Source organism: Talpa occidentalis, unplaced genomic scaffold (assembly GCF_014898055.3).
Source record: "Talpa occidentalis isolate TD23 unplaced genomic scaffold, MPIMG_talOcc4v2.1 talOcc4.15, whole genome shotgun sequence".
Classification (NCBI taxonomy): Eukaryota; Metazoa; Chordata; class Mammalia; order Eulipotyphla; family Talpidae; genus Talpa; species Talpa occidentalis.
The window spans coordinates 32,647,058-32,671,345 of NW_023601543.1; the positions used below are offsets into that span (position 1 = coordinate 32,647,058).

General features: G+C 40.1%; 1 protein-coding gene across 2 annotated transcripts; it reads left to right on the top strand.

The window, feature by feature from the left end:
• The first annotated feature begins 287 nt into the window (after positions 1-287).
• On the top strand, positions 288-4,045 carry ARMCX2 (armadillo repeat containing X-linked 2). 2 transcript variants are annotated; one of them, XM_037512182.2, is made up of 4 exons: positions 288-358; positions 889-952; positions 1,254-1,328; positions 1,622-4,045. In XM_037512182.2, exon 4 carries the CDS (start codon positions 1,752-1,754, stop codon positions 3,612-3,614), a length of 1,863 nt encoding a protein of 620 aa, XP_037368079.1. In that variant the 5' UTR covers positions 288-358; positions 889-952; positions 1,254-1,328; positions 1,622-1,751; the 3' UTR covers positions 3,615-4,045. The 2 variants fall into 2 exon arrangements, with proteins under 2 accessions (XP_037368079.1, XP_037368080.1); XM_037512183.2 differs by lacking the exon at positions 1,254-1,328.
• The last annotated feature ends 20,243 nt before the right edge of the window (positions 4,046-24,288 follow it).

Consider the following 24,288-nt stretch of genomic DNA (forward strand, 5'->3'; position numbering starts at 1 on the left):
TGGCAGCGCTTATAAGGCAGTAGGGAGTTGGGAAAGGGTGACTGGAGGGGCACGGAATTTGGAAACAATCTTGTCTATTCATTTCCACCCTCACTTTGCAGATACCTCCCCCCGCCCCCCCGCCCCCGCACGCTCCCCTCCCCCCAGACGGCCCCCTCTCCTTTCGGGGTGCTAGGAAATGGGTGTGCCAGCCTCTGTAGGGAGATGGAGGTTTGGCGCTGTTTGGGCTTCACAGGAGAGGGGATCCTGAGAGAAATCTGGTATTAAACTGCCGTGTTAACCCCCAGGCTGCTTCCAGATACCTCCGATCCACACAGCCCTTCATCCCGTTTTTTCCAGTCCTGGAAAAGGAGTTCGGGTACGCTGGCGGAGAAATGGAGGTTATAGGGGGACTTGGTGGGAGGGTGTGTGCGAGGTGGAGAAACAGTGAAAAATCACGATCCTGAAAAACCGAAAAGGCAGCTCTTGGGGGCCCTGTTCTGCAGGTTGCTGCTAGGCCTGGGGGCTAAAGACTGAAGGACGGGTGATCACAAATTATTTGGCAGTTATCCCCCGTCCCGCGTCCCATCCAGCTTTTGCTGCACCCTCGCCCCGCCCCCTCCCGCTTCGGTGCAGGAGAAGGGGTGTGGCTGTGTGTCCCAGAGAAATGGCGGACGGGGGGCGGGGCAAAGGGGAGAAGGGGTTGAGTGCTTGGGGAGTCTGCGCAGGAGGGGGGATTGGGGTGGGTGAGGGGTGTTCGAGAAGAATTAAGGGATTGAGCGGTTGAACCAATTGTCATTCTGGTACGTGAATGCTAAAATGCAATTAATTATTGGGACTTTTGTCCTGGATGCAGTTCCAGCCACCAGGCTGTCCGTCTCCAATGTCTGCTATTTTTCTGTCCTTCAGTCTGCTCTTAAAATGAAGCTCTAACTGAACTAAAGGAAGGAGAAACAGCCCTAAATCCTTGGAGGTCAGTGTGTGGCGTGGGGATTGTCTGGAAGCCCCTGGTGTGGGTGTGTCAGAAACCTGAGCAAAGCCTGGGATAAGAGGCTCCTCTTCCTCCACCTTCTCCCCTTTAAAGACACCCTTACCCAGGGCCTATACTTTTTGGTGCAGGAAAAGGGGTGTGGCATCTGCCTTCTTTATTAATGGTTTGAGGAGAAAGGGATTGGGAAGGAAAAAAGCCCTGAGTGGGGGAATCTTGGCCCACTGGGGTTCAAATCAGGAAAGGAAATGGAATCCAACTCGCCCTTTCTGGAATCTGTCTGCAGGTCTGTCTGCTTTGGGGCCCCCACAACTACAGGTGTGGTGGGAAAGAGCAAACTGTTCTTGCTCCCAGCTGGCTGGTATGTGCATGAGCACCATGTGGGGATGCCTGGGGTGAGACTGATTAGAACAGAATTTGGGATCACTGCTGTCTTTCCTACTATCCAGCAGCTTTCCTGATGGCTCTATTGCCTTTCATCTCCCATTAGGTCCTGGGTGGGCTTGGGCTAGGATCCTGAATCAGTCAACACAGGCCTTGGTACTGGTGCCTGAGTACACTAACCAATGCCCCTCCCCCAAACTCCTCTAAGTAGGCGTGGTTAGGCACCAAGTGAGCCAGTGCTCTAAGCCTCATTTCTACCCTTTCCCACAGCCCCTGCGTGGCTTTCAGACAGTCTGCACAACTTGCACACCTGAGCAGAAAAGCCTCTCCTGGACGTGCGCGCATCCCACTTAGCCAACCAGCTCCACGCCCTGGACCAGAGAATCCCCCCAGCTGCACCATGAGCCGAGTTCGGGATGCTGGCTGTGTTGCTGCAGGGATAGTGATCGGGGCTAGCGCCTGGTACTGTGTCTACAAATACGCCAGGGGAAGAAACCAGACCAAGAAGAGACTGGCCAAGCCCAAGACTAGGGCTGTGGCCGGGACTGGAGCCAGGGCTAGAGCCGGACTAAGAGCTGGTTTCACAATCGACCTTGGGCCAGGAGTTGGTCCTCCCCCGCCAGTCCGGGTTGAGGCAGATAATAGGGTCCAGGATGAAGCCTCCCCTCTAAATGCGACTGGAGCTGAGACATTGGCCCCAGCTGCCTCCAACCCTGAGGCTCAAAGTGGGGCCGAAAGTCAGGTCCAAGAGGTAGAGGGAGTCGGGGCTGGGCTTAAGGCTGACTCAGTCGTGGGCGCCACGGCGATTTCAGCAGTGGCACCTCCTGGGGAGGCAGAGGCCCCCCCAGCTGCAGAAGCCCCCACAACAGCAGGGACTGCCAAATTCTCAGAGCCCCCTGGCACAGTGGAGGCTCCCGGGGCGCCAGCCTTGCCTCCGGGAACGCCAGCGCCCATGGAAGCGCCAGCACCTACCGAAGTGGTCGAGGCGCCCACAGTGGCGACGCCTGGTGGAGCTACGGTGCCTGCTGGGGCATCCGTGCCTAGTGGAGCGGCTGAGCCTACTGGGGCTGCAGCACCTGTGGGGGCGGCAGAGGCTCCTGGGACTTCAGGGTCTCCTAGAGCCGCGGCTGCCGCTAGGAGAACCACCCCTGGGGCTCACACTGGGGCAATACCTAAGGCCGGTTCGGCGACTGGAGCTGTGCCCAAAGGTGGGGCCAAGGGAAACAGATCCCGAACTGGAGGCAAGGGCAAGGGCAAGAGAAGCAAGGTTGAAGTGGACGAATTGGGACTGGGCTTCCGTCCTGGGGATGGGGCTGCAGCGGCTGCTGCCGCCTCTGCTAATGGGGGCCAGGCTTTCTTGGCAGAGGTCCCTGATTCTGAAGAAGGGGAGTCTGGGTGGACTGACACAGAGTCAGAATCAGACTCTGAGCCTGAGACCCAGCAAAGAGGGAGAGGGAAGAAACCTGTTCCCATGCAGAAGCGCCCCTTTCCTTACGAAATTGATGAGATTCTGGGTGTTCGAGATCTCAGGAAAGTCCTTACTTTGCTTCAGAAATCAGACGATCCTTTTATCCAACAGGTAGCTCTGCTCACCCTGAGCAACAACGCCAATTACACATGCAACCAAGACACTATTCGGAAATTGGGAGGCCTCCCGATCATTGCAAACATGATCAACAAAACCGATCCCCACATTAAAGAAAAAGCCTTAATGGCCATGAATAACCTAAGTGAGAATTATGAAAACCAGGGGCGGCTTCAGGTATACATGAATAAAGTGATGGATGATATCATGGCCTCTAACCTGAACTCAGCAGTACAGGTAGTTGGACTAAAATTTTTAACCAACATGACTATTACTAATGATTACCAGCACCTGCTTGTCAACTCCATTGCAAACTTCTTCCGTTTGTTATCTCAGGGAGGTGGAAAAATCAAGGTTGAGATTTTGAAAATACTTTCAAATTTTGCTGAAAATCCAGATATGTTAAAAAAACTGCTCAGTACCCAAGTGCCATCATCATTTAGCTCCCTCTATAATTCCTATGTGGAATCAGAAATTCTTATTAATGCCCTTACTCTGTTTGAGATCATCTATGACAATCTCAGGGCAGAAGTCTTCAACTACAGAGAATTCAATAAAGGTTCCCTTTTTTACTTATGCACCACTTCTGGAGTATGTGTTAAGAAAATTCGGGCCTTAGCAGATCACCATGACCTCTTGGTGAAAGTGAAAGTCATAAAACTTGTGGACAAATTCTGATTGGCTATATGCACTCAAAGGATTTGAAGAAATTTCTTGTTTTTGCAGTCTGGAAGCAATGAAAATTGAAAGTTACTTTTTTTCCCACTTGCTCATATAGTAAAGGGATCCTTTCAGCTGCCAGTTTTGAATAATGTATCATCCAGAGTGATGTTATCTGTGACAGTCTCCAGCTTTAAGCTGAACCATTTTATGAATACCAAATAAATAGTCCTCTTGTACTGAAAACACATTTGTGACTTTAATCGTGCTGCTTAGATGGAAATATTTTTACTGGTTCCTCTGTGAATTAACAGCGAACCTGTCCTTCATGAATAGCCTATACTTCTGTCATTTGTTTTGACTTGAATTTATTCACCAAAGACTTCATTTGTGTATCATCAATAAAGTTGTATGTTTTGACTGACAAAAAATTGTTCTCGTGCTTGAATTTCAAATAGCTGGAGCAATAAGGTACATAAATGCAAAAGAATTACTAACAGTACCTGGGCATATATTCATTATCAAATATATGATGTCTGCTTAAAAAAAGCAGAGGTTGCTAGAAGGCATCAAGGAGGAAGGGCACACTGAAGCTGGCCCCTGAAGTGCAGCTTGAGAAAATCTAGAAGGGCATTCCAGGAGGGGGAAATGGTTTGAACAAAGGCATAGAAGTGAATACTTTTTTTTAAAAAGATTTATCTATTTTTATACAAGAATCGGGATATAGGCCAGATGCGCGGGAGGGTGAGACGGTTCACCAGAGACAGGACAGAACAGGCTGACTGATGAACTACACTGCTGAGGGGAGCAGCGGGCGAGAAAGGAGAGATCTGCTGCGTGGTGTGGGATTCTCGCCTGCTAGCCGGGATCAAACCCGCACTGCAGAGGCTGCGGACAGTTTCACAGTGCGGCGCTCAACTGCCTGGGTCACCAGGGAGGCCCGAAGTGGGTAATCCTTTTATGTGGGAAAAGGAAACCTGTTTGGGGGCCTCCTTGGAGGCGCAAGGTGTTAAGTCAGCGCTATGAAGCTATCTGCAGGCCACTGCCGCAGGAGTTCGATCCCCCACCAGGGAGGTGACCCACATGGCGCAGCAGACCTCTCCTGACTCGCCCTCTGCTCCCCTCAGCAGTGTGTTTCAGTCAATCTGCCTGTTCTGCTCCCTACTCTGTGTCTGGTGAATCCTTTCACCTCCCACATCTCTGACCTGCACCCTACCTCTTGCATGCATAAATAAATAAATCTAAGAAAGGAAACCTGTTTTAGCTATAATGGTAAAACATGGCAAAGGAGTGATGAGAGGTAAAATGGGAAGTGAGCATGAGGAAAGCTTGGGGAAGATCCTGAACCCCAGGCTGAGATATTGAAATATCCTGTTGTATTCTGGAGTTACTGAGCATTTGCAAAAGGAAAAAAAAATGGTGGCAATGTGCAGAAAGGATTGGAGCTGGAATGGGATTCTGGGTGGAGATTGGAAGCAAGAACATTTACTAGGAAGTTGCAATAAACCAAGCATGAGATGATGATTGAAATAAGATGGTGAGTATAGGAATTGTTAGGGAATGATGGTGATTAGCAACTAAAAAATACATACACAAGCCTGAGTTGGCTGTAGGTCACCTAAGAGGGAGGACTGTATGATCTGGTGCCGGTCCTGACAGAGAAATCCCTCATTCTTGGGTAAGTTTGGCGATGAATGAGCAATGCCAAAGTGAGTTACCACGTACAATAATGAGGGGGAAAAGTGTGCTAGAAAGATGACTCTTGGTGCCAGGAGTATTCTTTTTTTTCCCCCTTACTGTTAGAGTACTAGGTTTGCTTTCTTTTAGAAGAGGCACAGTGGTGAGGCCTTTATGGAAACCCCATCCCTGAGTTCACTTAAGAGCCGATATAATCTTCCTTCCCTTTCTCCCTGGCCCACCGAAGCAGTGAAAGAAGAAAAAGGAGATTTCCCTAAACAGTCTGTTTTCTCAACACCCCTCACAAATTCCTAATTTTTGCCAGTGTATGATAAGCAGTGGAGAGCACTGACATAGGGCCTCCTGGAGTGGAGGCGTGGGGGTGGGGGGGCAGAGGTGGGGAGGCACAAAGAAAATGCAAAGGATAGATTGGGGGCCTCCCTGGTGGCGCAGCAGGTTGAGCGCTGTACTGTGAAGCTGTCTGCAGCCTCTACAGCGCGGGTTCGATTGCCAGCCAGCCAGGGAGAATACCACATGGCGTGGCAGACCTCTCCTGCCTCACCCGCTGCACCCCTCAGCAGTGTCTTCAGTCTGTCTGCCTGTTCTACTCCCCTACTCCCCGCTCTCCCTGGTGAATCCTCTCACCACCCCCCTCCCCCCGCACCTCTGACCTGTACCGCAGTTCTTGTATAAATAAATAAATCTTTAAAAAAAAGAAAAGAAAAAGAGTAGATTGGTATTATATATTGACACAACATATCTGGAAGGCAAGATGGTAGCATGCATAGGAAGTTTTAAGATAGATCTGCCTTGTGGTTAAGCATTCCACTTGTAGGAATTTTTTCTCTAAATAATCAAATAATTGCACACAGAGGAATTATACGAAGATCTACTGGAAAACTTTGTCTCAGAGAGAAAAATTAGAAGCAACTTAATGTCTAATACCATGGAATTGACTCAACAATAAGTGGTATGTTGACACAGTAAAATACTACGCAACTACAAAAAACTGTAATGAGATTCTATATTATTTGGCGTGAAAAACACTTGCCATATGTAAGTCTGTGGCATCAGTCAAAAATAGACTCCTGGAAGTGAAAGAGTAGAAAATTCTTTCACATGTTTATTATGGCATCTTTGTGTATTTTTACATGGATTTAAAATTATACTGAACATTAATACGTCTCATGGACCAGCTAAGATCTCTGAAACCATAAAGGAAAATTATTTTCAAAACAATAATAACATGTTATTTGTTATTTTCACTTGGTTGACATTTTAACTAATGGTGCAAAAGCAATGGTGGATAAAATAGCTGCTGCCTTAGCACAGATCAAGGCATTGTTGCCAAACTCTACGAACAGTGACTGATTTCTTTATAGCCACACACTCAAGAAAATTTTCAATCCATTTTCATTTCAAATTGTCCTAATAAAGTTCATTTGCAACAAAATTATAAACTTCATGAAATCTCAATGCTTGAGTGCACGTCTTTTTGATATTCTGCGTGATAAAACAATAAGTATGCACAAGACATTTCAGCTTCATAGCTTAATACAGTCATTTTCTTGAAGAAAAATACTTGCACATTCATTTGAGTTGTGTACAGAATTAGCTGGGTTTTTTTTTTTATGGAACATCATTTTTCACTTGAAAGAATGAGTGGCAGGACAACTGTGGGTTTTGGATATTGGGTAGACATTTTCTTGAAAATGAATGAAGTGAGCCTTTAAGGAAAACAAGTGACAGTATTTCTCACCAATAATAAAATTTGAGCTTACACACAAGATTAGAATTTTTGAAAACTTGCATCCACATCCACAAACTTCACTGTGTCTAACATTTAAAGATTTTTCTGAAGACATCGGTGGTGATAATAGGGAAGGTAAAAGTTTTTTCTTGTTCTTCTTCCAGGCAAAAAATGATGGAAGACTCTGTTGCTAATGCTGATCTTACTCAGTTTTACTGTGATCACATGACATCAAATCCATAGCCATTTAGTAAAGAATATCTTTGTTAATGTAATAAGGTGACCCTGGATGAAGCTAAATCTGAGATTGTTTGAACCCTTAATAAGGAGAATCTGAACAGATGGTCATCCTAAGCAGTAATGTCTTCTGAGTGAGACTGAGTTGGAATCTGAACTCATGCATTGAAGATGGACACGTCAGTGTCTCTTGGCTTGTTCTTAGCTCTGATTAGCAGTGGAAACTTCCATTCCCTTCAGATGAAACCTATTTCCATGCAGAGATATGTAGCCTGACTTAATGTATGGGCTAAGAATCACATAATAGGCAAATACTTAATTTCCTAAATCTTGAGTTCTTGTATCTTAAATCACACCATATGTGAAAGATCAGTTACTCAGTCCAGGTGTGGCTGACACTTAAAAGAAGAGTTCTTTGACAAGATTTAACTTAGTAATAATAGGTGTCAGGAGCTGAGCACCAGCTATCCAGTGCCCAATGATTTCTGAAATGTGACCAGTGACACATTCCTTGGACATTCTGTCCTATGATGTTTACCTTTTTCATTGTGTGTCCAAGCACTGGTGAAGTAGGACAGTTCTCACAATGGTGTTCGCTCTGAACAGTCCTGCCTTCTTTGCTTTCATTTATTGGTTCATGTAAACAATTAGATCAGTAAATTGATAGTGCTCATTTTTTAAAAGAAAATGAACTGAGGGCCTACCCTGGTGGCGCAGGCGGTTGAGCACCGCACTGTGAAGCTGTCCGCAGCCTCTGCAGCGCTGGTTCCATCCCAGCCAGCCGGCAAGGGTCCCACATGGCACGGCAGACCTCTCCTGTCCTGCCTGCTGCTCCCCTCAGCACTGTATTTCGTCAGTCTGCCTGTTCTGTTCCCTGCTCTGTCTCTGGTGAATCCTCTCACCCTCCCGCGCATCTGCCCTATACCCCGGTTCTTGTATAAAATAAATAAATAAATCTTTGAAAAAAAAAAAAGACTATGAACTGATAAATGCAAGATTTGAAAATTACATCAGTTTAGTGGTAGAACACAAAGATGAAGTTTTCCCTGGAGTTCATTTGTTTCCACCCTTTATCGGGTGAGGTTATTAAGTATTTTCCAGTACTTTTAAGATATGTCACAATATCCTTCGTTTAATTCCCTTTTTGTGCATAAGCAAGAGGCTAGAGACTAAGAGTAAGGCAAAAACAAACAAAAAGCGGGGGTGTAAACAATAGAATCTCAAGAAAATGGAAAATTTGGGTTGAGGTGGGCAAAGTACAAATGAGAATTCCTTCCGCAATCGGAAATTGACAGCTAATAGCCTACGATGAACTGAGAGTGCTTTCCTTTGACAATAGCTTCAGGTGTCAAGATGGCTGCTCCCACAGAATGATTTCATGGAGAAGTGGAATTGGGTAGGGCTGAGATCAGATGTTTGTTTCTAAGGACACTGAGCAACTTCAGTGAAAACAACAAGTAGGTTAAATTATTGAGTACCTGATTCAATGTAAAAGAGAAAATAGAGCAATAATGGAATCCTACTGCAAGAATCCTCTTCCACTTAAAGCTGTCAGACCAAGACAACTTGAAGAATGAGTTTAGAAATTGGCTTTTTCTATTACTTAATCGTAATATCAGTTGAATTCACCACTTTACCAGACTTCCTTTGTGAAACTGGGAACACTGATAAACGAAATAAGTGATCTGGGAAATTCTGAGTCTTTTTGGACCTTTTGAAAATAGGTCTCTCTGTGCCCTTCTTATAAGGAAAGTAAATAGCAATTTGCCTCATATGCCCTCACTGAGATTCATACTTTGAAATATGAAAACACCTTGGGTCTGAGGGTGATAGTGCAATATCAGAACCAAGAAAAAGCAAACTGTAATTTCGAGTGTGCCTGACTAAGAACATAAGCTTATATCAGTCCAAGCTAATCATAACTGGGGCTCTTACCTGTTATTAGTATATTGATTAGCTATAGATTTAAGTTAGATATGAATAATAAGATTTCAAAAGTGACCACCAAAATAATGAAATAGAGCGTATAAGGTTGTAAGGTAAATGGTTTTCAGGCTTTTCTGCCCTATGACCACTAGGGTTGCATGCCTGATGGCGGCACCTGCATTTGTTTCATTGTTATTTTCAGTTGTGTTGTTTACTCTTGTGGGCCCTGGCTGCAGTATTGCTATATTCACCGAGAAGCAGAGGCAGGAGAGAGAACAAGAGAGAGAAAAGTGGGAAGAACGCCAGAGAGTAGTAAAGAGTGAAGACTTGCTGGGGGCTGAGAGGTCTCCCAGCCTCCCCTCTCCGCTGCACCCCTGCCTGCCATGTACCTGGTTGCTGCACTACATGTAAAAAAGCTCAATAAAAGCCTGAGAAAAGCCACTGAGGGCTCAGGAGTCTCCTTTACCCGTCTGCTCAGATCATAGATTCCTGCTCTGTGCATTCCTGGCACTACAAATCTCCACAGGATTAAAGGAAAAATTGCACTAAGAAAAAATTTGTCCAAAGGAAGGTAAGAGATGAGAAAAGAGGCACCTCAAAAAAGAAAGCAAATAGAAAGCACGTAGCTCAAATGAATTAGTAATCACAATAAGTGAAAATGGGCTGGACTTAAACTAAAAAGATGTTGTTAGGTTTTTTAAATCCAGCTACATGCTAAAGAAACTTTAAAAGAATGGAGGAGAGGGGCTCGATGGAAATGGTGGAAGACTATGGGAGCATTGGCGGTGGGTGTGGTGTAGTGACATATATTTGAAAAGGTGTGAACCTAAGTGCCTAAATCATGGAGTGTTGTAAGCCAATGTTTCCTCAATTAAAAATAATATTTTTTAAAGTAAAGGCATGGAAAAATATACCATACAATCACTAATGAAAAGGAAGTTGGCATAGCCAAATTAATGAGACAAAATTGATTTTAAGACACAAAGTATTATTAAAGATTAAAAATAGGGGCCTCCCCGGTGGCGCAGCGGTTGAGCGCTGGGTTGCGAAGCTGCCCGCAGCCTCTGCAGCGCCGGTTCGATCCTGGCTTCCAGGCAAGGGTCCCACGTGGCATGCTGACAAACCTCTCCTGCCGACCTCCTGCTGCTCGCCTCAGCAGTGTATTTTCTCAGTCTGCCTACTCTGCTCTTCCCTCTGACTCTGGTGAATTCTCTCACCCTCCCGCGCTTCTGACTGTACCCAGTGCTTGTATAAATAAATAAAACTTAAAAAAAAAAAAGATTAAAAATAAGTGCGTGGTTAAAAAAACAACCATGGAATGTCCTTACTATAGAATACTATTTGGCAATAAAAAGGAATGAACAATTGATAGACATAACAGCTTGCATCTCAAGGGTATTGTACTGAGTTTAAAAAAAAAAAAAACAAATGTTAAAAGGTCATACTGTGTGGTTCTATTTATAAACACATTTGGAATGAAAAAAACTATAGAGATAGAGAACAGATTGGTCATTGACAGTGGTTCAGGATGGCAGGATAGGAAGTGTGTGTGAGTAGAAAAAGGTAACAAAGATGACCTTTGTTGTAATAAAATAGTTATCTATCTTGATTGCAATGATGTGATAAAATGGCATAGAACTCTTCATAGACATTGTGTCAATGTCACCTTCCTAATTTTGACATCACATTCTAGTATGTAAGATGTAAACATTGGGGGAATGTGAGGAATACACATACCTTTTGACTATCCTTGCAACTTCCTGTAAATATAAAATTATTTCAAAATTAAAACTTTTAAAATGATGATAAAAGTTCAATTCACAAGTAATAATTCTAAATATATGGGCACTTAATAAAGTAACCTCAAAATCTATAATGACAAACTTCATGGAACAAAAAAGATGAACAAATCAACAACCAAATGAGATAATTTAATATACTTCTCTAAACTATTTAAAGGACAAGGAGAACAAAAATTAGTTATGGAATAGTGGACAATGAAATCAGCAAGCTAACTTAGTGATCATATACAGAACCATGCAATGAATTATAAAAGAATACACTTTCTTCTCAAGCATACATAGCACATTTGCAATAATTGATCCTGTATGTGGTCATAAAACAAGCAAGTCTCAACAAATTTCTAAGAATCAGTACAAAGAACAGTTTATCTAACCAAAACACAACTAGAATAGAAATCAATAACAAGATAATACTTTAAAGAGCCTTGTGTTTGGAAAATTTAAAACATGCTTCTATAAACAATTTATGGGTTAAAAAGAAGCATAATAGAAATTTTAAAGTACTGAGAACTGAATTACAATGAATATACTTAACATAGAAATTTGTGGAATACAGTAAAAACAGTATTTCAAGGGAAATTTATGGCCTAAATTTTTGTTTCGTATGATTTGTCCACAATAGGCAAATCTATAGAGACAGAAAGAATCATGGTTGACAAGGGCTGGAAGGGTAGTGGAGAAGTGGAGATTAACAGCTATCAACAAAAAACTATGAAACAGAGACACTTTTTGGGGGGTGGGAGGGGAGGGATTGGGGTCAGAATGGGGGGGTTGCAATTGTATGGGGAATATAAAAATAAAATTTATTATTTAAAAAAAAACAGCTAATGGGGGGCCTCCCCGGTGGCGCAGCGGTTGAGCGCTGGGTTGAGAAGCTGCCCGCAGCCTCTGCAGCACTGGTTCGATCCCCGGCTGCTCCCCGGCCACCGGAGGAGGGTCCCACATGGCGCGCAGACCTCTCCTGCCGCCCGCTGCTCCCCTCAGCAGTGTACTTCGGTCCCTCTGCCTGCTCTGCATCCTGCTCTGGCTCTGGTGAATCCTCTCACCCTCCTGCGCTTCTGACTGTACCCAGTGCTTGTATAAATAAATAAATAAAAATAAATAAATAAATAAATAAATAAAAATAAATCTTTAAAAAAAAACAGCTAACGGGCACAAGTTTCCTTTATGGGGTGACAAAAATATTTTAAAATTAATTGTGATGGTTGCATAACTCTGTGAATGCACTAAAAACATTGAATGTATACTTTAAATATGTGAGTTGGTTAGCATGTGGAATTACATCTTAATAAAACTTATTTTTTAAATCTTATGTTAGGACAAAGGGTTGTAGGGTAAATGGTTTCCAGGCTTTTCTGCCCTCCCACCATTAGGATTGCCCTGCCTGATGGGGCACCTGCAGTTGTTACATTGTTGCAATCTGTCTTATTTACTTCTGTGGGCCATGGGAGGAGTATTGAGATAGTCACCAAGAGGAGTAGAAGCAGAAGAGGCAGGAGAGAGAAGGGGGAGAAAGGAGCCAGAGAAGCCCAGAGTGAAGACTGCCCCCCAACCCCCAGCACCCTCGCCTGCCATGTACCTGGTTGCTGCACTACATGTAAGAGCTCAATAAAAGTCTGAGAAACCCACCGAGGGCTCCAGGACTCTCCTTTACCCAGGTCTGCTCAAATCTTAGAAAACCTACTCCATTCCCTTCTTGGCACTACAGGGCTATTAATAAGCTAAACATTCAAATTAAGAAGTTAGAAAAAGGCGAATAGAATAAAGACAGAAGAATAAAAAAAAAAACAAGAAAATAAACATATTAAATAGTATCAACAAAGCCAAAAGTACTCCTTTGAATGGAATAATAAAAAAAGCAAGTTAAATCAATAGCTAAAAACTACCTGTGGCCCTCAAACCAGGCCCAGAAGGAATATTAATTCCAGTCTTATATAAACTCTAACAGAAAACAGAAAGAAGTAATATTATACAATGTATTTTGTAAGACTAGTATTAACCTTCATTTCAAAGTCAGACAAGCACAATATGAAAAAGGAAAATTATAGATGTCTTACTTAGAAACATAGCTGTGAAAATTTAAAACAAAATACCAACAAGTAAAATGCAACAAATGCATAAAAATGTCATTTGAAGAGGTGTGACCCTATTCTTTATTCATGTACAGTGTTGTAAACCAACAGCTCAAAAAAAATTTACAGGAAAAAAGTCATAACCAATAATGAAATGCAAAATTGGCTTAACATTTTAAACAAAATCTATTAAAGCTTGATTTACACATTCTAACATCTGTACAGAAATACTAAGATCCAAGAAGAGTCATGTCAATTTTGAAGAATGAGGATAAAGAGGGGAGACCAATTCTATCAGATAGTAAGATATGCTACAATGCCATATGTGTTAGGTTATGCCAAAATAACAAACCCCAAAGCCTCAGTGAAACAAAAAAAAGTTTCTTATCTATGTAGAATTTGAGGAGGGCTGCGCAGCTCTCCAATCTTCCATGTAGTTATTCAGTGATCAAGGTTTCTTCCATCCTGTGGCTCCTCCATCTCAATACAGGACTTTTATACAGGTTTTGAAACTACCCTAGTTTTGGAGTCACTGACATTTGCTTATAGTACCTTGTCCACATGTAGTCATAGGACCCCAATTTAAATGCAAGGTTGGGTGGAAAATTAGAAAGACTACTTCAGTCTTTTGTTGCAATAACCCTCCCCTCCCCCTCCCCTCCCACTCCCCTCCCCTCCCCTCCCTGCTCTCCCCACTTCTCTCCCCTCTCTCCCTTCTCCCCCTCCTCCTCCCCCCCTCTCTTTCCCCCATACTAACCTTATCCCTTCCTTCATATGCCATCTGCATTGGTCTTGTCAAACACCTTTTCCTCTTCATTCATTTACTGTGTTTCTTTTCATCTCTACTCCTCACTTCTAGCCTTTTCCTCACAAGCAACCATTCTAATACATCTGATATGCATATATTTTGAGTTCTTTTAAAACATACATTGCTTTGTAGGCAGAAGTTGTAAGTTTATTTCATTAAGATTTATTTATTTATTTATACAAGAGCTGGGGTGCAGGCCAGATGCGTGGAAGGGTGAGAGGATTCACCAGAGACAGAGTGGGGAGCAGAACAGGCGGATCTACTGAAATACACAGCTCAGGGAAGTAGTGGGCAAGATCGGAGAGGTCTGCTGCGCCATGTGGGTAGCTCCTTGGCTGGCCGGGAATCGAACCTGCACTGCAGAGGCTGTGGACAGCTTCACAGCACCGCGCTCAACCACCTGTGCCACCAAGGAGGCCCTCTTTTTTTTTTTTTTTTTTTAGAAAACATTTTTTTATTTATGCATACAAGAACTGGGGTACAGGTCAGACGTGTGGAGGGTGAGAGGATTCACCAGAGAGAGAGAGAGTGGAGAGCAGAACAGGCATATCTACTGAAATACACTGCTGAGGGGAGCAGTGGGGGAGGCCAGGAGAGGTTTGCTGTGCCATGTGTGTAGCTCCCTGGCCAGCAGGGATCGAACTCATGCTGCAGTGGCTGTGGACAGCTTCATAGATTGCATCTTAACCCCTTGCGCCACCAGGGAGGCCCAGAAGTTGTAAATTTAGATAGTAGTATGGTGCTGTGGTCCTCATTCTGGCTTTTTTCCTCACTTAGCAATAAAAATGTTTAAAAAATACTTATCCATGTTACTTTGTAGTTTCTAATTGTTGCATGATGTACCAGTGTACCTTCACTGCAATTTACTTCTTTATTTCTCTAGAAATGGAATCTAGACTGCTTCAAAATCTCTGCTGCCTCAAACACTGACGAATGTCCTCATACATGTCCCCTTATGGTACTAGGAAAGAAGTGTTCTGGAATATATATATGTATATACTGGAATTGTTGGTTCATAGGGCATGTGTATAATTAACTTGATTAAGTACTGTCAGATTGCTTTTTCAAATAGCAGCTCTAGACTAAACAGTCATCAACTCTGTGTTAGAGTTCCTCTTTTCCAGGCCTCTCTCTGGCAGGCTGTCACCCCACTCTCCCATAGGTACTCAGAGTTCTCTCTGTTCACCTAGTGGATTGGGAAAAAAGAGGGCATAGATGAGATATGTTTTTTGAGGGAAAGTCTGAAAGTGATACATATCACTTCTGCCACAATTCATTGGCTGGAACTCAGTATTATGGCCACGTGGCCACGCTGGATCACAGAGGACACCGACTACCATCATCCACCTGAATGCCCAAAAGAAAGCAGACAAAATGGACATTGAGACTGCTAACAGTCTCCGCCACAATGAGGAGAGCTTTGGAGAGGAAATTATAAAATGCTATTATTAAAAGACATTAATCATCCAGGACACTGACCTCAGTGCCTGTTTTCCTGACTCCGGGCAACAGTTTTCAAATGTTTCAGCTTCCTTGATACCTTTCTCACAGTTGACCTTATCCCCAGTTCCCTCCCCCATTCTCACTCCCAAGGGCAGTAATAACTTCCATGTCCCCAGCAACTACATCCATCCACCAAAATGTGAGGGGGAGCAGGGACTACGTTAAAGAGTGGTCAGGAGGTCAGTAATAGAGGCAGAGATTAAAGATGAGATTAGTACCTACTTCCTCATATTTTCCAGTACTGTTGCAGCCTTAAAAAAATAAGCATCAACTCGCAATCATTTTTACCATCAGAAAAAAAAAGCAATGAAGTCATTTTCACTGAAAAATTTACAAAGAATCTTTGTCATAAAAATATTTCCAGTTGGAAAGGGACGCCCCACTCACTTCATGCAAATGCCTTCCTGAAATTAAGCTCTACAATTGTGTTATTTTTCTACGTAAGAAGCATTTACAAGGTATTTGATAAGTTTTTAGACTGAATTCTAAATAATGAGATTCAACTCCAGGCAAAAGAACGAGTTGTGAGGCCGAGGCAGCTGAGGGGATGAAGAATGTAGAAATGGTCTTATCCTCCTTGTCCTATCAAAACGGGGGAAGATGCTATCTCTTGACCTTTCCCATAGTCTTTAGCCTCTTATTCTTTGCATTCAGGCATTTGACTCTCTTGTTTACTCTAAAAATATACATATGACAGGGTCACCCAGGGGGTGACCTGAGTGAATGCTTTTGGCCCCTTCCATCCCTCTGCCATTTTCCCAGAGGTTCTCAGTCCCAGCATAGATGAGCGCACTCTTCCCACTACTGAAAAACAGAACAAGATCCCTCCTAGACCTGCAGCTGAGGGTTTTTATGAAGCCTGATAAGTGGATTTCTAGAGAGAGACCCTCCCCACACTTTCCTGCCTTTTGTCCTTGTTCATGGTGCCTAAGAGGAGCTCTCCCTGGCTGCTATCTGCTACTTCCCACCTAGACTAAAGAATGCTGCCTGGTAGGCCTCTCATCCCCAAACTCCAGGGAATCCAAGAAGAGCCTAGCCTTACTCAGGGTGGCAGCCTACCAGTCTACATTCTCCCTGATGACTCCTCAAATAGGCTTAGACGAGTGTCCAAGGCACTCTCATCCACTGACCGTACTGATTAACTAGAACAGGTATTCTTAACTGCCCAAATCTGTAAGTCCCTGGAAAGTACATGTAATGTTGTCTGTTAATAGTGATAGGACGGTGTAAGTGAATTTTTCCACATACTATACTTATCAACACATTCTTAATGGTAAATGTGACCCTCAAAGATATTAAGATTACTTATCCAGAGGTCAATCTCTGTATTTGCTCTAAGTAGGATGACTTTTATTTTCTTTTAATTATTAAATTAGTAGTCATTGTAAAAATATTCAAACAATGCAGAAATGTATTCATTTAGTAAGTCTTTATTGAGCGCTTGTGCAAGGTACTAAGAATACAATGGTGACAAAAACAAAGTCTTTGCATTCATGAAACTTACAAACTAGTTGGGTCTGTACATTAATCAAATAATCACGTGTATGAATAATTATAATTCCATGTAAGTACAAACACAGAATGGAACACAGGTATAGAAGAGTATATAGGAAAAATCAAGACATACCCTGAGTGGGTAGGTAAGGGGCAGGGAAGTTTTCCCTAAAGAAGTGGAATTTGAGTTGAAAAAAGGAAAAGTGTAACTAGGCAAAGAGGACAACATAAATGTCTTGTAATCTCACCATTACAGAATGCCATACCTAATATCTTGTGGTGTATCCTTCCAGCTGTTTTACTATCCATGTACAAATACGTATGTACACGTTTATATATTCATATGTAACTGCAATAAGTCTCAACCCATAAACTCTAGTGTGCAAGACATCCAACTTTTATTTTCTATAACAATGCTTATCATTTTCATTTTGTTTTTTCATTTCTTAGGGGTAACTGAAACTATCAGTTCAAAGTCTCTTGTTTTCTTCACGGTTGCATTTAAGTTAAAGGATGCTTCTAGAGTATTTTAGAGTTGTTGGAAGGAAGGAGTCCATGTGTTTCTAGTACCATTGTCCCATATAATTCACCACTCTTGTCCTTCCTTGTGCCCCCTTCTGCCATATGGCTTCTCTAGTAGTTTCTGTGCCATTCTTGAATGACCAAGACTTTCTCTGCTTCCCTTCCACTGCCAGGCTGAGATATAGAAAACTTGGTAAGACCCTATACTATCTCATTAGAAGTACTATAAAGTAGCCATGTCCCCGTATGTCTCTTAAGAGGCATGACACAAGTCACCTACACAATCTAGTCCAATATACCTATGTGAGGAGATTCTAGGCAATAGCAGACTGAATTGACTTGGAAAGTTCCCCTCTTCCCACTTGAAACTCACAGAAATGATAGAATATGCTCTCCTAAAAATAGTAAAATAACCTAGCTCATAATCATAAAGTGGAAATCCCCAAGAAACAAAGGAGGAACAAACAACAGTGAGCAGGAGATAAAGATAAAAAGATGGATACTGATTTTAAGGACTGGTTACCAGACTTTAATTATACATGATGACAGGAAGCAATGCCACTAGGCAGTGGGAGATGGGAAATTGGTATTAAATTTGTTTAAATCCAGAATCCACAGACACAAAACCAGCACATTAAATGACCAGAAAACCTTTCTCAGAGCAAAGATATAAGACAAGAAAACGTGTCTTTTGCTTGAGGTCATGGGTGGATAAAGAGCCCCCCCCCCCGGGAACAAATAGAATCCAGCCAAGTTATACCCACAAGTGTGGAGCTGAAGTCAAAGTTTCTACATGTTAGAAACCGCCCCCCCTAAAATATTATGAACTACCATAAAAATTAAACTGGCACTGGTGAATCTTATGTGGCCCTGGCAGAGATACACTCAAAATCAAAGAGGTAATTAAGACATTCAATGATAGATTTTTTTAAAATCACTCAGAATACAGCACAAAAACAAGTTGTGTAAAATGTTAACAGGTGGAATGACTTATTTATGTTATTTGTAAATCACAAAGCCTTTCCTTAAACTTTTAGTGAAGAATGGAATGGGGAAAAAAGAAAAAGTAAGAGCTATTATGAGAGAAAAAAGCAAGAACATAAGTTTGTATCAAACATAATCTATTTTATATGCACACATGTAAATATGTGTACATTTATAGTCTCCAGCATAATTTAAAATTTCTATTTTAAGAATAAATAAGAAACTACCTTCAAGGAAAGGAAGACATGACATTATCTTTCCAGGATTCCAGTCAGAGAGTACATGGAAATGTTCAATAGTTTTGGGTATCACCCCATATCTTGCTAAATCATTGTATATTTTCTTCTTTCTGACTACTCACAGGTTTCCCTTGGAGAAATGGCAAGATGATTCCATTGGAAAATGGTATCAGCTGTTGGTCATGCCTGTTTTCTCCTAGACATTAAGTTCTGAGCACATCTTTTTAAAACTACAACAAAGTTAATTAACATACAACAATGGTAGCTGGAGCACTGTGCTGATGTGACACATTACAGACCTGGAAGGGGTGAGGGAAACAGAGTGAGAGAACAGATGAATTATGGGTAACAACCTAAAGACACTTTCTGAAAATTTTTAGCCTACTACTAATGTAAGTATCTCTATATATGTCTTAAGAAACAAAATTTGAAGAATATATAGATATTGTGAAGACAAACATTGAATCATGAAATTGATTTCAGTAAATTTCACTTAAATCCCAGCATTACCTCCAAAGGATACCTCCCAAAAGACCTACCTTGTAGTTTCCAATTTTCAGATTTCTCCAGTCCCTGGTAATACTTTCATATTTCATTGTCTGTGCACCTCTAAATTTATAGTTTCCCACTGAGATAAAACTATTAAAGGAGTCAGATATCATCTTTGAAAAATAAGTGATAACAGCACTGAAATGAATATAATTAAAGCAGGAAAAATAATTTCTGGGATTGAAATACATGATTTTCAAACTTAAAAATTCAGGTTAAATGAAAAAGGAGAGAATTTATAAGCATTCATCTTATCTTAAGAAAGTAAAATTAGAATTAACTAGTAAAAGGTCACCATTAAATGTAACTGCTTGATAATATAGCACTGTTCTTCTAAACAGTCCATGGGTCAATGAGGAAATTAAAAATTAAAATGGCAAGTGTTAAGTAATGAAGACTACCTAATATCAAAGTCTATGGGACATGATTAAAGTTTTACTCAAAAAGCCTTAATTACCATTAATATTCAAAAAGACCATGAATAAAAGAAATAAGCACTTATTGAAGGATTAGAAAAAGCATGATAGAACAAATCCAAAGAAAAAAGAAATCACTAAATTTAAAAATAATGACCCCCCCCAAAAAAAAAACCTCAGTTGGAACCATGATAAATAAAAAGTTGTTTTTTGAAAATAAAATAAATACACTCTTCATTAGTACAAGTAAAAAGAGGGAAATAAAAGTATACAAGTTATGAATACTAAATGTTTAACCATATATTATAAATAGATGTGATGAAAAGAATTATAATTTTACATCCAAATCTTTGACATTAAATTTGAAAATCTAAAGCTAATAGATCATTTTCTAATAGAAATTATCAACATTAATCCAAGAAATAGAATATCTGGGTAGGCAGATTAATATAACTAAGATTGGAAATGTGATTATAGATCTATCACTAAAAAAAGAAAACTACAAGATCAAGTAGTTTTGCAGCTCAGGTCTATCTAACTTTTAAGGAAGAAATAATACTGATGTTGTTTAAACTCTACCAGAAAAGAGGAAGTAAATTGAAAGTTCACTAATAAATTTTATAAAGCTAGCAAACCTAAGACCAAAAACCTGTTAAAAATAGCACATAGAAGATAACTATAAACAAATATTAATGATAAATATAAAATCAAAATGAAATATTAATTAAAAGACATATAAACAAATATAACCAAGGAAGTTGGCATGAAAAATACTATATTGTAACCTAGTAGGGATTGATCCACAAATGCAAAAATGGTCAAAACAAAAATTTTTATCAATATAATTCATTTCATAAAAAAATTAAAGAAGAAAAAGGTATGTTTTTGTCAATAGATATTGAGAAACTATAAGGGAACAAATTGGCAGCTACTCCTGATGGCTACCAACAGAAATAGAACGGAATAACTTTAATATTGAAAGAATTTTTCCCAACAATCAGCAGCAATCCTTCTTGTAACCATGAAATGCGAAAGTTATTTCCACCAAAAGTAACAATAGGTCAAGGTCATCTACTAGCTCCACTATTTTTATTCAATAGTATTTTTGGAGATTAAAGCTATTACAGTAAGATAGAAAATAATTAGTGTAATATGGGGGAAGTTAAAACTAGTTTCTCTTTATAATTGATATGACTGTATTTGTCTAAAACACAAGGGATTGTTAAAAAATCACAGTCAATAAGCAAATTAGAGGAAATGATGAGACATAAGATGAATATAAAAATTAATATATTTCCTCGATTCCATAAGTTTTTAGTAAATATTGCACTATACAAACCATGTGCTAACATTTTCTTACTTCTTTTGCTTAAAAGGACATGCATATGACTAATGGAAAGGAGTATCATCTATCACCACTCCTCAGAACGTTTCCAGTTGCAACTTGAACTATTATTTTAGTGTCAATGTTCCTCTGATACATATTTCATTTCTTTCATTATATGACTTTATTTGTAGCCAAGTGTATTTTATAAATTTAAATCTGTATCTCTTGTTTTTTGATAATATTACTATATTTTGTAAATGTCCACTAGAATGCCTAATTCATAGTGCTCAAGCCCTCTAGATCTGATAGTTCATTTCATGCTTTAAAAAAAAAAATCAGTTTCTTGTCTTTAGTTCCAAGGCACACATGACAATACATAATAACTCTCCTACTTGGAAGACTAAATTAGCAAGCAGATTTTCAAGTTCTCAAATACACTGATTAGCTTGTTCATTGTCATGTGTTCCAAGACAACATTAAAATTGCTTTGAGTGAAGTATTACCACTTCATGTAAGTCACCTTTACAAATTAAGGCATTTTTCTAAACCAAAGTGCATTGTATTTATCCTTTTGGGGTTTCAGTTGTCTTCATGATAGACCCATAGCACAATGAATTAGTATCAAAACCCAATACTTTTCGTTCTATCTTTAATAAAATAGGTTCTGTGATATAGTACCTCACCAACACTCCTCAGTGCATCATCCTTCAAAGATAACAAAAGGAGCAATAATATTTCATTCATAGAGAAGAATTACATTTTGTAAATAACCTATGACTATAATGTATAAAAAGTCCTGCCAAAAAGTGGAGGAAAGAAAAGGCGTATTCAATGTTTAGGGCTGGGAAATGATATAAAATTACATCTCTACTTCACACCATACACAAAAGTATCTACTAGAAGGATTAAACACACACACACACACACATACACAGAGCTATTATTAAAAGCTTGAAGAAAATATAAAATCTTGAGGTGAGAAAAGTCTGATTCAGCATGAGCCCAAACCTACAAGCCATACTGGGAAAAGCTGAATGATTTGATTACCTAAAAATATAGATCATCTACAGAGAAATGCTTAAGTTATGTGAGGTAAGATATGCATATAAGAATACACATGACTGTATTTTACGTGAAATAAGAGTTGCAAAACAGAACAATATATGGACCATGAGTTCATTTTCATCATAGAATACATTGGATTGATAATAGTAGATAACTGTAAAGATGAGTGAGAAAAGGGCACTTTTATGTTTTAATTTATGTGTTTATCTGTTTTAATTTTTTATAGACATGTTGCTACTACAGTTTAAGAAAACACAATAAAGGAAAGATTAGAGTGCATTGTGAAAAACAATCTTTCAAAGTGCTGGTAACTCTCAAATATGTCTCAGAATGGGAGTCAAGTATCCAGTTGGAGATATAATTTTGTCTTCCAAAACAGAGGCTACAATATGACTTTCTTCTAGAGAGGCTAACATTTCCCTTTTCCAAGCTGAAACAAATACATATCTGGGCCTTCTATCAGTAGCTTAAAAAAAAGCTAAACAACCAATTCCAGGGATTTACTAGTGTCTTAGTATTTCCCTGATTATATCATATCCACCTAAATAAATGTGATTATATATACAGGTTGTGTAATTAAAGACATTCACAAGTCAGGGCGTTTATAGCATAGAGATTTTACCTTTATATCAAAAAGGTCATCCAGAATTTAATTTTCATAAATGGCACAATGCAATTTAATACTTTTTTGTTATAGATTTCATGGGCCAGTTTAATAAGAGGTGATGATTGAAGATGTTAAATAATAGCTGATTATAAAAATCATACTCTGAATCAGCTTGAATGGATTTAAGCTTTATAAAATATTTTAAATATTGCTTGTTTGGCTTGGTCTTGCCCAGATTTCATCTTCTCTAATATCAAAAAAGAAGCAATTATGATATCTAATAAATTAACTCTTTGAAAAAAAGGAAAAGGAAGAAATAACTAAAGAGTTGACAATTCATTTTGTGTGTGTTTAATAACAAGTTATCATTACTCATTGGACAAAAACAAATCTGGAAAAGGAGTAGATTAATCAATGGGTAGAAGCAAATGCATTGCAAGTACTATAGTCTTCTCCTGCTCTAAGAATATACATCTCTCAAAATCTGTATGAATTTTCCTTCATGACACATCTTAATAATCATAAAACTACAATCCACTGAGGCTCTAGGCAGAGGATTATTATAATTATGTCAAAGGAGAAACATGTTCTACCTCTTGCATACAAGTATTTGATTTAAAAAAGTCAATACCCATTGCAGACATAGTTCTACTTTGATGGTACCAATATCTAGCTACTTCAGTTGACCTGATTCCTTGAGCACTAAATAATGTTCTGAATATAATTTGGTTTCTGATGTGGATTAGGGAGAGAATGTTCTGAGCAACAAACACTTAAAAATCTGGTCTACTTAGTAATTGTATTTCTTATAATAACATAAATTATCATTCTGTTTTGTATTTTCAAAAAGAATTCCACTCCATTTGGTGCTATAGCCTTAGCAATCTTAGAAATGCTCAATAAACAGGAAACTTTAAGTCCAAAGATGCTTGTATTGCACTCGCTTTTTCCTTTAGTGAGTGTAATAGGTCAACAGGGTCAGACAGTCACACTTAACCGCTCTCAATGGTGGATTGTTGGCATTTGCATAAGCCTTTAGAGTTATCCCTTCATTCTCTTCTCCCTCTCTCCTCCCTGCCTCCTACCTGTCCCCAAGCACACAGATTGCCCAGGCCTTCCCACAGACCTGACAGGACCCAGTGAAGAGGGTCAAGTGTGGAGATATGGCATCTGAAAAGCAGATTCCCCTTATCCTGCTTACTACCACACCCTCAGGGCATGGCAGACCAGGAGCCAGTATCGAGTTTCCTGCATCCAGGAAGGTAAGATAGTTCTTATTCAAAGGCAACAAAGGGCCACAATTTGAACAGAAGGAGAAAACCTTCAGTCTGGGGTGTGATGTAACAGGAATCTGAAGAAGGTAGCATTGAAAATAATAATAATCTTTCCTAGACAAGTCATTCTCATGGGAACTTAGCAGAGAAATTAAGCAGAGACATAAACACAAAATTTTCCAGAACCACAGCAATTTGCTAAGCCTACACTTAAAATCTCTTTAGAAAGAAGGCAAGTAAAACATGAACTTTTAAAAAGATAACCAGTTTCCTGAGCCTTGAAGTGCTATACTTCTGGTGATGATTTGTAAGGGAACTGCCCTCCATCTTTGCAAAATTGCCTTTGAACACATTTGGCTGGGATAAACCCACTTACATTCCTAAAACCACCAGAGTAGAACAAAATCAAAATGGCAGGATCGTTTGAGTTTCTAATTCCC